General features: G+C 32.9%; 3 protein-coding genes across 3 annotated transcripts; 2 read left to right on the forward strand and 1 right to left on the reverse strand.

Annotated features, from left to right (window-relative positions):
• Positions 1-298: 298 nt before the first annotated feature.
• Positions 299-3370, forward strand: LOC133674181 (DNA-damage-repair/toleration protein DRT111, chloroplastic-like). Its single transcript, XM_062095198.1, has 2 exons — positions 299-1301; positions 2849-3370. The coding sequence occupies exons 1-2, from the start codon at positions 489-491 to the stop codon at positions 3140-3142; spliced, it is 1107 nt and encodes a 368-aa protein (XP_061951182.1). The 5' UTR covers positions 299-488; the 3' UTR covers positions 3143-3370.
• Positions 3371-3591: 221 nt separating this feature from the next.
• LOC133674191 (uncharacterized) lies at positions 3592-4973 on the reverse strand. Its single transcript, XM_062095210.1, has 2 exons — positions 4516-4973; positions 3592-4340 (listed from the first exon to the last, which is right to left on the reverse strand). Exons 1-2 carry the CDS (start codon positions 4747-4749, stop codon positions 3882-3884), a joined length of 693 nt encoding a protein of 230 aa, XP_061951194.1. The 5' UTR covers positions 4750-4973; the 3' UTR covers positions 3592-3881.
• Positions 4974-8779: 3806 nt separating this feature from the next.
• Positions 8780-10902, forward strand: LOC133681818 (probable mannitol dehydrogenase). The gene is made up of 5 exons (XM_062105011.1): positions 8780-9255; positions 9421-9534; positions 9702-10215; positions 10295-10451; positions 10567-10902. The coding sequence occupies exons 1-5, from the start codon at positions 9101-9103 to the stop codon at positions 10758-10760; spliced, it is 1134 nt and encodes a 377-aa protein (XP_061960995.1). The 5' UTR covers positions 8780-9100; the 3' UTR covers positions 10761-10902.
• Positions 10903-15489: the final 4587 nt, after the last annotated feature.

Genomic DNA, 15489 nt, shown 5'->3' on the forward strand with positions numbered 1-15489 from the left:
TTTTTTATTTTTGATATTAATATATCAAAATATTAAAAAAAATAAAATAAAAAATATTAATTAAATATTTTTATACTAAATATAATTTTAAATACAGTAACAAATAACAAACAAACTTTAAAAATGCATAAAATAACTAATAATAAAGGTCAACAGTATCACATTAAAATAAAATAAATAGATTGGATCCTTAATTACCATCCCCTACCACCGTGGCATCGAGCGAGTACTTTAAACAAAAGGATTCGCTAAGCTTTTATTTAACAAATCATATTTATAATAAAAGAAAATATTTCAACAAAAGAACTGAAAGAACTTTATTGAAATATGAAAGAATATTGTAATTTTATTGTCGAAATCTCTAGTTTTAATTGCAAAATAGATTATCAAGTACTTTTTAATAATTATTCTCTAATTTTATATTTATATATATAGGAATCCAGCACCTTGACGAAATTCACAGCAGGATTGAATTTTTGGAGAAAGAAATGTTTGGTGGTGGATTATATGGAGATCTGCCTCCACCATCCGCCACGGCGGTGGAAGAAAAATCAACTACCAACACCTCCACTGTATGGTCTTCTACTACCTTGATGGCCCCACCTACTCTCCGTAAACCCATCACATCACCACTAACTATTTTAAAAAACCCTAACAAACCTAAACCCCAAATCTCTGCTTCCAAATCTTTAGTTTCTCCGTTCGTGGCGGCGCCGACTGTGCTACCCGATGAGGTGGCTCCGCAACAGGAACTGGTAGGGGTGAATTCGGTGGTTGTTGAGGAGTATGATCCGGCCAGGCCGAATGATTATGAAGATTATAGGAGGGAGAAAAAAAGGAAGGCGATGGAAGCGGAGAGGTTGAGGGAGATTGAGAGGAGGAGGCAAGAGGAGGAGGAGGAGGAGAGGGAGAGGGAGAGGGAGAGAGAGAAGGATAGGGAGAGGGATGTGAATATTTCTGGGGAGGAAGCGTGGAGAAGGCGTGCTGCCATGAGTGGAGGTGTTCCGAGGAGCTCTTCGCCACCCAGGAATGGGGATGGGTTTAGTATTGGGACGTCAGGGACGGTGGGGTTGGGAGTTGGTGCTGGTGGACAAATGACTGCGGCGCAGAGGATGATGGCGAAGATGGGGTGGAAGGAAGGGCAAGGATTGGGGAAACAGGAGCAAGGGATTACGACGCCATTGATGGCGAAGAAGACTGATAGGAGAGCTGGGGTTATAGTGAATGCTAGCGAGAAGAAGGTGAAGAGTGTGAATTTCAATGGAACTCCTCCAACTCGGGTTTTGCTACTTAGGAATATGGTATGTATGTATATTTCTTGATTGGTTTAAATAAATGTATTTGCACACTATAAATAATTTGGTATGTATGTATATTTCTTGATTGGTTTAAATAAATGTATTTGCACACTATAAATGTAAAGAAACTAACGGATGTGAATCTGCAAAACAGCAAAAAGTTGCTGTTTCTATTCTTTGTTTGCCATCTATTCTTTTGTATTTTGTAACATTCTCCACTGATTCTGTTCTTTTATATCTTTCCCTCTGTAAACAACAAACTACTTTGCATGCTATCCACTACTTGGGATTGCCCATTGTTGCTGTATTGATCTTCACTAAGATTTGATATTTATTCTAATTTCATCTAGTGAATATCTAGCCTACCATATCTAGTTTTATGAATGGCGTTATAGTGCCCTAAGGAGAGAGAACTCTGGGCTTTTGATAGAACTAGCCATGAAGCATCTGCTTGAGGAGAATCTGTGCATTGAGATTAGCGTTTGGCATTGAGGATTTTATTCTGTTGGCAACTGTGTTTCTGCGAAATCTACTCTATCCTTGTTCTTTTTAGAATCACTTGATGTTTTAGAGTTTTAAGTGCCTGATACCCACCGATACCCATCTTTCCTCTTACCGGCTTTGCTTATTTCTAGTTTTCACGCATCATCGCTCACTGTCTTTCTCACTAAAGGCTGTGGTTTTGAAGCTCTTAAGTTTGTAGCTGTAACATACTTTTCTGAAATTTCAAACCTTGTGGATACTTGTTCACCAATGTATAGTCCCAAAGAGTTTACACTCATCCAGATCACTGTGAGTGAATCTTAATTTCTTCTGTTTCCTTTTGTTCTATTATACTCTTATTGTTTACAAGTCCTCTTAAGCTTTAGTAAGATTTCATTTGTAAATTTGGAGGAGTGGTGTTAATAGAAACCAGTTGACGTCTGCTTGCGTTTTCCCTTAGATGGCTGGATTTGATAGCCACTCTTTTTTGTTGGCAGAATTGCAATATACAACAGGTTTCAGCCCAATCTTTCTATAGACACTCATTTGAGCGTCCAAGTTTTGTAATTAAAGTCACCAGGTCATAGGATACAAAATGGTTCCAGTCCAATCTCTTCTGTAGCCACTGATTTGAGCAATTCTGACTCCCATTTTGCTATCAGTTTGATATTACTATCCTTTGGTTGGAAAGCTATTATTGTTTGACAGACAACTGGGTGCTTCTAAGAGTATGTAATTTTCTCCTCACAGTCAAAACGAGATTAAGTTCTGAACCTGAGTTGTTGGTTAAATAATTTCTGTGTTGATTTTTGTTGTGCCGTCTATCATGACCTTTGATATTTCAATTTTTTGGTTTGGTGATGGAACTGGAATCTATTTTTTCTAATGTGATTGCTATTTGGTTTCTTTCACTTTTTTTTGAAAAAAAAAAAAACAAAACATGTTTGTACATGAAGCTGCTTCAGATGCTGTATGGTTTTAATATAAAGTGTCTATCCCATGCTTCATTTTTTGGGTTCATAAATGAAGATGAGAATTTGCTGAAAATTTCTCTCTTTTTCTGAAAGGTGGGCCCTGGTGAGGTAGATGATGAACTAGAAGACGAGGTTGGATCCGAATGTGCGAAGTATGGGACAGTCACTAGGGTTCTTATATTTGAGATCACCGAACCAAACTTTCCTCGTGAAGAGGCAGTTAGAATCTTTGTACAGTTTGAGAGATCGGAAGAAACAACAAAAGCATTGATTGATCTCGATGGGCGGTTTTTTGGGGGTAATGTGGTTCGTGCAAGGTTCTTCGATGAGGAGAAGTTCAGCAACAACGAGCTGGCTCCTGTGCCTGGTGAAATCCCTGGGTTTTGATGGATGATTGAATAACCTGTCGAGTTCCCTTCAGGATCATCAGGGAAGTCATGGCGGACTCTTATTTTGATTCCCATTTTACTGTGAGGATTAAGCTGTGTTGTAAGTAGGTTCCAGCTTTGGGCTAGGAGGAGCGTAAACTGTGCTTCTACTGACAATAACTAGTAGTTTGCATGAATGACTTTACGGCTTATATGAACGCTTGAGAAATTATTTTTTCCTGCTTAAGCACTCTCTCTTTGATAAGGGACTAATTTATACGTTCCTTGTGCCAAGATTATTGCATTCAACATCCCGCTCGTAAATCGTGATGGCAACTCAAGGAGATTGATCTGACTCGCTGACATTTCCTGGTTTGTGCTTCGTTCTCTCTGTTGTCAATGACATTTTGAACTAATAAACATTGGTTGTCAGAGATTAAACATGAAATCAGACACCTTTAGACGAAGTTGAAGGAAAAATTAGTTTTTTAACTAATTAAATTCAAAAGTAATCCTGGTCCTGGTAATAGAGCTTGCAAGGAAAAGGAAAGCAATGCGGTAGAAGCCTTCGTGCACCAAATGTTAGGCTAAGATAGGAATAGAAGACACCTTTGCCAACCCTGCTCCACGCTACTAGCTATCTCTCTCTCTGTATATGTATTCCATTTTTTTTTCATGTTTATACTTCCTACTTTCTTTCTAGCAGTGGTAAATTTCAGGATATACACGAGGACAATTTTGGAATTCAAGACTCCCAGTTACTGATCTAGTGATCCGACAGGCGTGTTCTGGTTAGATGCCCTTGCCTCTTGGATGTACGTCCCTTGAAGCTGCTGCTGACTTGGTACCTGCACCTGCATTCCACCTCCGATTATGGCGGCCTCGGCTGTGGCTGTGGCTGTGGATGGGTGGTGGAGCCCACTAGCTAGTCCATTGTACATGTAGAAAGCAAGAGAATTATTATTGTCAACATCACCGGTACAACTACCTGCAGAGCCATGTTCATGACCATACAAGGATGTAGACCCAGCATGGCTGTTGTTGTTGTAGGGGTTGATCATTGTGGGGTCGATATTGCAGCGCGGCGACGTGGTTGGAGAGCAGTCTCCTCCTCCTCCACCACCACCGCCACAAGCAATGACGGTGCTGCTGGTGGTAGGTGTCGTGTTGGTGCTTGTATTTGGGATCACCCCACAAGTTGGGCACCGGCTCACAACCTTGCAATGAGCAATTTATAGAGCATCTAGTTAAAGAGGTTGTGTTCATATCAAAGCATAGAAATTAACAAACACATTTTAGTTCCCTTTGGGTGCACAGCTGGGGAAATCAAGGAAAGAATGCAAATTAATTACATGGAGATGGAGGCCAGTAAGAAATTTCAACTTTAAATACCTTATAGCGGTAGGTGGTGCCATCAGGCTCAACAACCCAACCAGCCTCCTTGGCGAGTTCACGGAGGACTTGATTGATATCAGAGCGTGGTGAAAGCTGGTAACCACCATAATTCCTGAGTCCATGGAAGATCCTGGTGGTAATAGCTCTTCTCTGTCTCTCTCTTAGTTTTGTTCTCTCCTTATCACTCTCACTCCTGCCTGATGATGATGTTGATGAACCATCCCTCTTCATGGTTATCCTGCTTCTCTTCTCTCTCTCTCTCTCTCTCTCTCTCTCTCTCTCTCTCTGTGAAGTTTATATGTGTGTGTGTGTGTGTGTGTGTGGGTGGTGGTGGGGTTGGTTTATATATGTTTTTTGCATGACAAAGAGAGAAGATCATGGGAAGACGAACGGAGCGCACAGCGCGTGAAGGAAGAAAATAGAAAAGTTGTTAGGCAGAGGCTGATCGATGGCAATGTACGTTATTGGGTGGCTGAGGCTCCCACATTGACTGGCAGTACAGTTCCCGGCCAGATACAATTCATGGGGGACAAGATAAGATCAGTAATCTCAAAAATAATATTTAGCATAAACAACAATATTATGCCAAACTTTAGAAAAGAACAAACACATTTTACTTCATTTTTCAAAAATATAAAATCAATTCATTTATGAAGATTAAAGACTCTGATGAGATGACATTATAACTCTGATTTTTTAATACATGTTTCGAGGTTATTCCTTATTAGATGTTTCGAAGAACTAAGTTGAAGCTAGCTTTGTCACCATATGAAATGGAAATAACAAGATAAGATCATCACAATTCAAGGTTCCATGAACTTAGTTCTTGTTATAAATATATTTGGTTTAGTTTTTCCCTTGCAGAAGCAGGAGTGAGGATTTGAGGATCTGCTGACTGTTAGTACTGAGTCCTTACAGCCGAAAGTGAAGACTAACTAGTTGGCAGGGAAAATGGTGGTAAAGGGCAGAAGAAGCTCTTGTACTTTGGTGCAGTAATAGAGCTGGGAGGGAGGGAGGGGTGGGGTTGCAACTAGGGGAGTTTTGGTTTGGTTTGATGAAAAAAATCTAACCAAACTCGGAATTTTAATTTTTTTAAAATTAATAACCCAAAATCAATTTAAATCAAACCGGTTTGGCTTGGATTAGTTTTTTTTTATTTATTTATTTGAAAACTAGAAAATCTAATACCATCATAATCTTCAAGTTTTTATCTGTCAAGCTTACAACAAAAAGTGTTAATCAAATTATAGACAATGTTGAGACTAGTTATTTAGCCATCATGCTCGGATGGGTACGGAGAGAAGGGTCACACTAAAAAACAAGATATGCAATAAGAAAATACACTTTAGTACTAGACACGGAATATATTATAGATTGATAAAATAAAATTATTTTTATGTCCTTTGGTGTAAAACAGGGAAGCCTTGCTGTTGGGGTGGTTTAGTATATTTTAAAGGTTTATTAGTCATTAAAAAGTATTTTTATCTATAAAAAAAACATCAAATAGTAAAACTATTTATTTACCTCAAAGATAAAATAATAGAAATGTTAACCAAGGGTATGTTTGTCTTTTTCTTGTTATAATACAATGAAATAATGTATTTCTATTTATTTACCTTAAAGATAAAATAATAGAAATGTTAACCAAGGATATGTTTGTCTTTTTCTTATTATAATACAGTGAAATAATGTATTTACACTTTTAAAAATAAAACATGCATCTAAAGAGTATTTTCATCCTTAGTTTTGGTATTTTTATGTTAGATAGTTGATTTTTTATCCGAAAACTGTTGATATTTGCTTATTTGAACAATGGGTGAGATACCACCTAGTGGCCAAACATATCCTTCTGCTATATCTTTGGAAGCACCACTGTGTTCTTTTCCTCTTGGTATGATGCATGATGGCAGATAATGAACGATTTGTTGTCAGTGGTCGTTTCTTTTTTCTTTCTTTCTTTTCTCTATCCAACTTGAAAACATACACGGTTGTCCATTTTGTTTTTGGTTTTTCAATTTTAGTTCTTATTCTTTTGATTGCTTATTTTCGTTCTTATTCCTTTTATAAAAATTTTGTTTGTTTTTAATTTAGTCCTTCAATTACAATTTGCCATATATTATTTTTTTCATTTTGTTCCTTATTCTTTTGATTTCAATTTTTTTTTTCTTGGCCCTTTTGTTAAAGTTTGTTTTTTCAATTTTATTCTTCAATCAAATTTTATGTTGTTTTGTTTTTTTCAATTTAACACTCATTCTTTTGATTTGTTTTTTCTTTTGTTGAAGTTATTTTTATTTTCAATTCAATCCTCCAACTAAATATTTTTTTTTGCCTTCTAATTTTTTATTTCATTCTTCACCCTCATTATTTTAATTACAATTTTTTTTATCCTTCTGTGTAATTGTTTTTTTTAATTTTATTATTTCGCGTTTGATTTGTTGGGGATTGAGTTTCATGATTTTTTTCTTTTATATTGTTTTCGATCTAGTGACCTAGATCACTGTTTTGAAAAGTTAATACAGTTCAACATCCTTTATTTCTCATTTTCTTTTATGATTTTATTGTTCTATATTTTAAAAAAAAATGATTTTGAGATTATCTTCAATTTCTTTTCTATCATTTTATCCTGGTCTTATGATTTAGATCACGAGTTTTGCAGGTTTTTTTTAATAGAGTTTGTTTTTTTTATTCTGATTCATATATATATATATATATATATATATATATATATATATATATATATATATATATATATATATGGTTTTGTATAGATGAAATTTATTTTAAAATAATATTTTTAATATGTTTGACCTTACGTTATATTTTTTTTTCTTTAATTTTATTCAATCAGTTTTATATGTTTTTCTATTTCTATTATCTTTTATTGACTTTAATAAATAAATTTAGTCAACATAATCGGGTAAATATTATATTTTACAAGATTAAATATCTTGATCTACATTCATCTCTTATTTTTTTCAATTTCTCTTTTAATTATTGTTGACGATTGTTTATTTACAATTTTACATGAATGAATTTCAATTTATTTTTCAGATGCTTGTATAAGCTTTTTAATTTATATTTTGGATTTTTTTATGTAAAAAGGCACATCATAATAGCTTGTATACTTTTTATATGTATATAAAAAAAATTACCACATGCTATAGAGCTCGAGTCAAATTGCTAGTGTATATATACATTCACACATAAAAAACTATATAACTAGATTTAATATTTTTATTGAGAAATGATAATTAGAACCTCCTATAAGAAATTGCAATGACCTTCATAATGATTGATCTCATATTAAAGATATTACTTTCTTTTATTTTATTTTATTTTCTAATATTAGATCAGGTAAATAAAAAAAAACTCAATATATATCTTAAATCAATAGCTTATGGGATGAAATTTCAATTGATTTTAAGTAAATAAATAACAAACAACAAATATTTCATAAAAAAATCAATTTAAAATATTTTCATTAGTTTTATATCACTAATTTTTATTAATTAATTAATTAATTAATTTACACAGACATATGGCATATATGTCATCACTGGTATAGAATTTATCAATCCGTTTGTTATGTTTTACTATAATGTTAGATGAGATTGGGATGAGATGACATGCAATATTTTCATACATCATCATTTAAAAGTCAGTTTCAAACAATAGAAAATTAATTAACTAATGCCTTAGATTTTAATACATTAACGGCCAACTAGTAGAGAGGGAGGAGGGTGGACGGATCAGGGACTTAATTGCACATTTTCAAACCTTAGACACCATAGGTTGAATTAATCCCCAAATGAAGGGATCTAGATTGATAAAAGCAGTGGTTCACTAGAATTCGTTCTATTCCAAACAAAATAAAATAAAATAAAAACATGCAAATATCTGAGAAGGGAGAAATTAATAATGGAAAAGCAACATCTTGTCCTTTTCAGAAGCAAAATATTTTTTTTAATTCCAATAATAAATATAAGAACTTGATTGCATCAGATCTGTAACGTTAATTCTGCTACTTACCTGATCATTCTTTTTTTTATTATTATTTCTTATCTAGCAACTTAACATAATAACTTGTTTTTGATTTCAAGAAAATTTCATCTCTAGAAAATGTATTACGTGGATTCAGATGAATAAATAAAATTCTAGTTGTTTTAAATTTTTATAAGAGATGCACGTCCTCACTCGAATTTAAAATCTATTATATAGATTTTAAACTCTTTAAGAACTTAACATGATAACAATCCTTCTTGCATAAAAAATTGTTTTCTTGACAAGCAAGTAAAGAAGAAATCAACGAGAAGCAAGAAGATGGAATATTGTTAATTTCATGATAAAAACGCAAGAAAAATCAACAAGAAGAAGCGCGAAGAGGGACTGATATTGTTTTCTTGTCAAAGAGGTAGCTAGCCAGTAGCCGCCATTAACCATCACCTTCCATTATCACTGAAAAAATCAATCAATAAAATAGTTGAACACTTTGAGATTTTAAACCATGCTTAGCTCACCCTTCGCCGAAACTAAAAATCTTCTCTCGAGCCTCGAAAACTTATATAAATAGGACCCTATATATATGATTGCCAATAACATAAACATCAAAACAGTGAAGCCAATTAAGTCTGATATCGATATGTCAAGGTTACAAGCAGAAGAGGAAACTCGAAAGGCTTTTGGATGGGCAGCTAGAGACTCTTCAGGAATTTTATCCCCTTTCCACTTTACTAGAAGGTATGCGCATATGAGAAATATGTTTTTTTTTTTTCATATCAATTGCATGATATATACTTTGTCACTTAATAAAGAATTTTGGTAAAAAAAAGGAAGATTAATGGATTTTATATATGATTATTTCTTTCTCTTTCTTGTGTTTTTTTTTTCCTGCTATGCTATCAGGGTTAATGGAGATAACGATATTACAATCAAGATTTTATATTGTGGGATTTGCCATTCTGACCTGCACATAGCTCGGAATGATTTTGGAATTTCTATCTATCCTGTTGTTCCCGGGTACGCTTTCATCAGATCATAATTCCATGCACCTTCTGTTTTATCCTTAATATTAATATATCATCTCCGAAATAATAATAATAATAATAACAAGAAGAAGAAGAAGAAGAAGAAGAAGAAACATTACCAGCCGGTTTTACCTAATTCATTATCTTGCTCAACCACAGGCATGAGATCGTTGGTGTGGTGACCCAGGTTGGGAAAAAGGTAGACAGGTTCAAGGTCGGAGACAAAGCAGGTGTGGGATGCTTAATAGGCTCGTGTGGAAAATGTGAGAATTGCCAAGACGACATGGAGAGTTACTGCTCCAAAACTGTTTACACCTACACTATTTTTGATGACGGCGGAGCCAAGAATTATGGTGGATATTCTGATGTATATGTTGTTAACGAGCACTTTGCCATTCGTTTTCCGGATAATCTCTCATTGGGAGGTGGAGCTCCGCTGCTTTGTGCTGGGATTACAGTTTTTAGTCCCATGAAGTATTTTGGGCTCGACAAGGCTGGGATGCATCTGGGCGTGGTTGGTCTTGGTGGCCTGGGTCATTTGGCGGTGAAGTTTGCGAAGGCATTTGGAATGAAAGTGACTGTGATCAGCACATCTCCGAGCAAACAGCATGAAGCGATTGAGCAACTCAAAGCTGACTCGTTTATAGTTAGTCATGACATGAAGCAAATGGAGGTAAATGAGGAATAATACACTTGCATTTTTTTTTGTCAAAAGTCCACTCTATTCCTCTTCTCGTTTATTGATCTTGCAGGCTGCTACTGGCACCATGAACGGTATCATAGACACTGTCGCTGCAGTTCATCCTCTAAAGCCATTGCTTGATCTCTTAAAGACTAATGGAAAACTAATATTGGTGGGTGCCCAAAGTCTTGAAAAGCCCTTGGAGGTGCCTGCAATGCCCCTCTACGGTAAGAAAAACCATCTGCTGTTCCTCACTTTTCTTTCATTTACTTTCTTTAAAACTAGCACTTGGAAGTCCATGTAACAACAAATTTTCTCATAAAATCTGTGATATATGTGCAGGAAGAAAGCTAGTGTCAGGAAGCATGGCAGGGGGGATAAAGGAGACGCAAGAAATGATTGATTTTGCTGCCGAACACAACATAGAGGCTAACGTTGAAGTTATTCCCATGGATTATGTGAACAAGGCCATGGACCGTCTTGCAAAAGGAGCTGTCCGTTATCGATTTGTTATTGACATAGCAAACACCCTTTAATTTGAAGTATTTGTTTCCTTCATTTGTTTATTTTCTTTCCATAGAAATATTGTTCTGTTGCCTTTAAGATACCATTTTGGTGTATTATTAGTGCGTGGAATGTTGTTAAAAACAAAGCTTAAAATTGAGTAGAATAAGATGAAAATTGAGGTGAAGAACCTATGAACCTTATTTTTTTTTGGTAACCCAAGGTGTTCGAGTTAGTTTACGCGCACCACAACTAATCCCCGGACCCACTGAATATCCTGCAAGTATAGTGAGCATGCAAAGTACTGCGGAGATGACAGACATGTACAGTAAAACTTAAACTCTAATGCAAAGAAAAAAAACAAGTTTATTTCACCGCTAGACCACAACCTCAATTGCCTGTTGCGAACAAGTCCATCAAGGAAACACTACCTTATTTATTCATCTACCATTACCTGGTTCCTTCGTTCATAAGTAACAATTTAAAATTATTGTCCTTCGGTTTTTCTTGCTTGCTTGCCCGATTACCTATAATCGGTATCCCAATATATAAAACATAACCCGAAACTTTATGTGCATTATTTTAAAGGTAAACCCCAAACCCATTATTGGCTTCGTCTGTTTTTGCTAATTCATCAAAGGATTCCAGGTGTATTTTCAATTTCACCAATATTCTTCTTCACTATTTATTATTTAAGTCATTATTTTTTTCCATTCATGTTAGCATCATCATCCCCTCTCCCTCCCCACCATCTCCACTCTCCTCAATCCTCACTGAATACTCTATTAAATGGTTAGATTTTTATCTCTTGTATTAAAAAGGAAGTCATTTCATCATTAAAAAAAAAGGGGACGTATTTTATGAGATAAAAGGAAGTAAATTTTTTGACAAAGCAACCTTGGTTTTTCTTTTTTACGAAGAAGCTTTAAAAGAAACAATGTTATTTAAAGGAAAAGAATTAATTTCATTGAAACAATCTTATTAAAAAAGATTCCATAGAAAAATTGTTGAGGGAAAGAAAGCGAATTGGAAGACTATATGTAATTAAAATCAAAAAGATTTTACCAATTCTATATAATGTAGAAAAAAAATTGTATCAATTTTATAGTATTTTGATAAAAATAATAAATTCAATTTGAAGTTCTTACAACTTATTTTTGTTAATAACAAATTAAAAAATATATTCAATAAAAATCAAAACAAACAAAATAAAAGATAGATAAGGTTTTTACGGAGACACAGTGGCCCAAAATCTTATAGATTTCAATATAGGCACACTACTACTATTAGATATTGTACTCTCAAATGACAAAATTATCCTTCCCATAAAAAAAGCTATATTTTGATTCTTTTATTATAGATGCAAACTAGTTCTTTTGCTTGCACTATGTTATAAGTATAGATTTTGAGGTGTGAGTAATATTTTTATGAACTTATCTTTGTAAACATTAGGTGTGGTCCCATGGTGGACAAAGCTAACCTAGTTAAAGTCCTATACGAATTAAAACAAATTTAGAAGACAAAAATCTTAATCAACATTGTTTTCTTTGGCACGAAAAAAATAGTTAGGTCGTGGAAAACTCTTTGACAATATCATTAAGATCGACCTAACAGATCAACATTTAAATCTTTTGACTGATTATTTGCATAGGTCAAGCATCAAATTAACTGTGTGGAAGCCACCACGACATGACAAAGTTAATTTGACTGGCTAAAGAAAACTCAGATAACAAATAGAAACATCGGATGAATTTAAATAAATAATCAATATGAAATATTTAACCATTTTAATTTTGATGCGGAGATATAACGAATTATCCCTTGATCAACCTAGGATTAACATAAAAATCATGACTCAAGTTATGGATATGATCAAAATGCATTAACCTAATTGGTCAACAATCTTTTTTACTTTCCTACCCATATTCTCTCCTCAACTTGGCCTTCATTGAGCTTGGGTCAAATGGGACTTGGGCATAAATTGAAGAGTTTTTTTTTTTTTTGATAATTAAGGACTAAATTTAAAAAAAAAAGAGTTTCAATGCTTACAAAATCATCCCCTTAAAACCTGTAGCTTTTTTTCTGATTTGAGAGACTGATGTTTTTCTAATGATCAATTACAATTCTTTGGTTTTTGATCTTATGAAAAACAGATAAACCCAAACAATCTTTTTCAAAATTGAGCTCGAGAAGAATGGCAAAATGTTTTTCTTTCCCCAAGAAACCAACATTGAATTCTTACAAGCAAATTATCAATCCCAACCAAATAAAAAAAAGTTTAAGGCAAAAAAAAAAACAAAAGGAAATTGACATTATGTAAATCTACAGTGACAATAAATGTAGAGCTACAACAATTAAAATAGTCAATTGCTAACTCTTTTAGTTTTTTACTTATATATATATATATATATATATATATATATATATATATGGAGATGGTGTAAAACTGTTGTTTGTTATTTTGATGAATAAATCCACTTAGTGCCACCAAAGGTTGTCAATTCTGTTCTAGTTAAGATTTTGTTTTTTTAATTAGAACGATACATTTTGATTTTAGAGCATTTTGGCTTATCGTTTCAGGATTGTATTTTTCATACATACATACATATATACATATATATATGTATATATATATATGTATATATATATATATGTATATATATATATTCAAAATATTAATTCAACATCATTCAAATTCAAATTCAAATTCATTTGCAATTATGCTATTCAAATTTTAAACATAATGTCAAGTATCTAAATAACATTTTAAAATTTAAATATCCTTATTTAGTGATTACTAGATCATTGGCATGTGATATGTTGCGGGTCAGATTAATTTTTTAATGTAAAAAGAAACTTTCAAGTGTAGCTAATATTTTTCTAATAGAAAGAAATTAAATCATGTGAGGGTTAACTTGATGTGATCTGATCAACTGAACGGGTCTAAAGACAACATAGACAATTAGAAAAAAAATATAGCTTGATTAAAAAAATTAAGACGACAATTTTATAAGAAAATATTAAGACAACAACATATTAGATCAACTAGGGTCAACCCTAGTTAACCTTTTAAATTTATGACTCGGATTATCAGACCATGACAACCCCATGTAAAACAAATTATGAAACTCAATTCTCAGTAAACCTATTTTTTTAATGATGAGATTGAGAAAAATTCAATCTAAAAAATGGATACAATAAAATGACCTAAGTGAACCCGGGTTAACTCGCAAAACCTTTGACCTGGGTCATGGAACTGAAATAACTCTAAAGAAAAAAACCAAAACCAAAACAAATGACAAATCTTAATTCATAATCAACCAAATATTGAAGATGTTGACTAATGAAATTTTTTAAAAATACATCAATTACAAAAATAGACAAAAAAAACTTAGGGTAACCAGATAACTAACCAAATTTGTTACATGGGTTATGAGACTGAAATAAACATAAAGAAAGTTAATCACAATAAATTATGAAGTCTAATCTCCAATAAACCAAGTGTTGAAGGATGAAATTAGAGGGGAAAAACATAGATTTAAAAGAAAAGGAAAAAAAACTATTTATGTAACAGAATGGGCGGAATGAAACTAGAACATCTCAGCAAGAATTTGGCTAAGAAATTTAGAATGAACTGAGATTCAACTCGAGATGAAATTGATTTCGAGTTGTTCAATTTTTTAAAATGGTGTGAGATATAACAACTATTCCAAACAGAACAAAACTAATGAACAACCTTTCTACCAAACGGGCTTTAAGATAAATTCCTTGCACACAAAACTATGACGGAGTTACCATTTTAATGTAAAATATCAATCCACCTTTAATTAAGAAAAAAACATTTAAAAATATTGAATTTCTAAAAAATGGTTTTTAATTTAAATAACTAGGATATTTTGTTAATTTGTATTAATAAAAGTGTTTAAGTGTAAATAAAGGATTAATTTGCTTGGAAATTTAGAAAACTCGTGACCTTCGTTAAAGGGAGGATTTGGCCAAATAGTCGTTGTTAAATAATGATAAAATTAGTTTTAATTTTGTATAAGATCATGTTAAATTAGAGTAGATGAGCTTGTCTATGATAAATTTAATTATGCCATGGACAATGACATTGGCTAATTCAACCAAATTTATTATGGGGAGGGGGAGATAGAGAGAATTTAGATGTAGTTTGGGAGAAATTAAAAAAAAAATTGATAAAAGGGAATGGAGGACTTATTGACATAATGGAAAATCATTAAAAATTTAGCTTGACTAAAAAAATTAAGATGACAATCTTTTAAGAAAATATTGAGACAATAATATATTAGATCAATCAGGATCAACTCTAATTAACCTTCCAAATTTACGACTCAGATTATTAGACCATGACAACCCCATGTAAAACAAATTATGAAATTTAATTCTCAATAAACCTATTTTTTAATGATGAGATTGAGAAAAATTCAATCTAAAAAAAGGACACAATAAATGACCTAAGTGTACCAAGGTTAACTCACAAACCTTTGACTCGGGTCATGGAACTGAAATAACTCTAAAGAAAAAAAAACCAAAACCAAAACAAATGACTAATCTTAATTCATAATCCACCAAATATTGAAGATGTTAACTAATGAAATTTTTTAAAAAATATATCAATTAAAAAAATAGACAAAAAAAACTTGGGGCAATCGGATAATTAACCAAACTTATGACATGGGTTTGAGACTGAGATAAGCATAAAGAAAGTAAATCACAATAAATTATAAAATCTAATCTCCA

The sequence above is a fragment of the Populus nigra genome, chromosome 1 (genome assembly GCF_951802175.1).
Source record: "Populus nigra chromosome 1, ddPopNigr1.1, whole genome shotgun sequence".
Taxonomy (NCBI): Eukaryota; Viridiplantae; Streptophyta; class Magnoliopsida; order Malpighiales; family Salicaceae; genus Populus; species Populus nigra.

Bases quoted from the DNA above. Each gene is read 5' to 3' on its own strand.
- LOC133681818 (XM_062105011.1), top strand. From the start codon at position 9,101: ATGATTGCCAATAACATAAACATCAAAACAGTGAAGCCAATTAAGTCT. The intron at 10,216-10,294 runs GTAAATGAGGAA...TTGATCTTGCAG, and splicing joins ATGACATGAAGCAAATGGAG to GCTGCTACTGGCACCATGAA. The intron at 10,452-10,566 runs GTAAGAAAAACC...ATATATGTGCAG, and splicing joins GCCTGCAATGCCCCTCTACG to GAAGAAAGCTAGTGTCAGGA.
- LOC133674191 (XM_062095210.1), bottom strand. From the start codon at position 4,749: ATGAAGAGGGATGGTTCATCAACATCATCATCAGGCAGGAGTGAGAGT. The intron at 4,341-4,515 runs GTATTTAAAGTT...GCTCATTGCAAG, and splicing joins GCACCACCTACCGCTATAAG to GTTGTGAGCCGGTGCCCAAC.
- LOC133674181 (XM_062095198.1), top strand. From the start codon at position 489: ATGTTTGGTGGTGGATTATATGGAGATCTGCCTCCACCATCCGCCACG. The intron at 1,302-2,848 runs GTATGTATGTAT...TTTTTCTGAAAG, and splicing joins TTTTGCTACTTAGGAATATG to GTGGGCCCTGGTGAGGTAGA.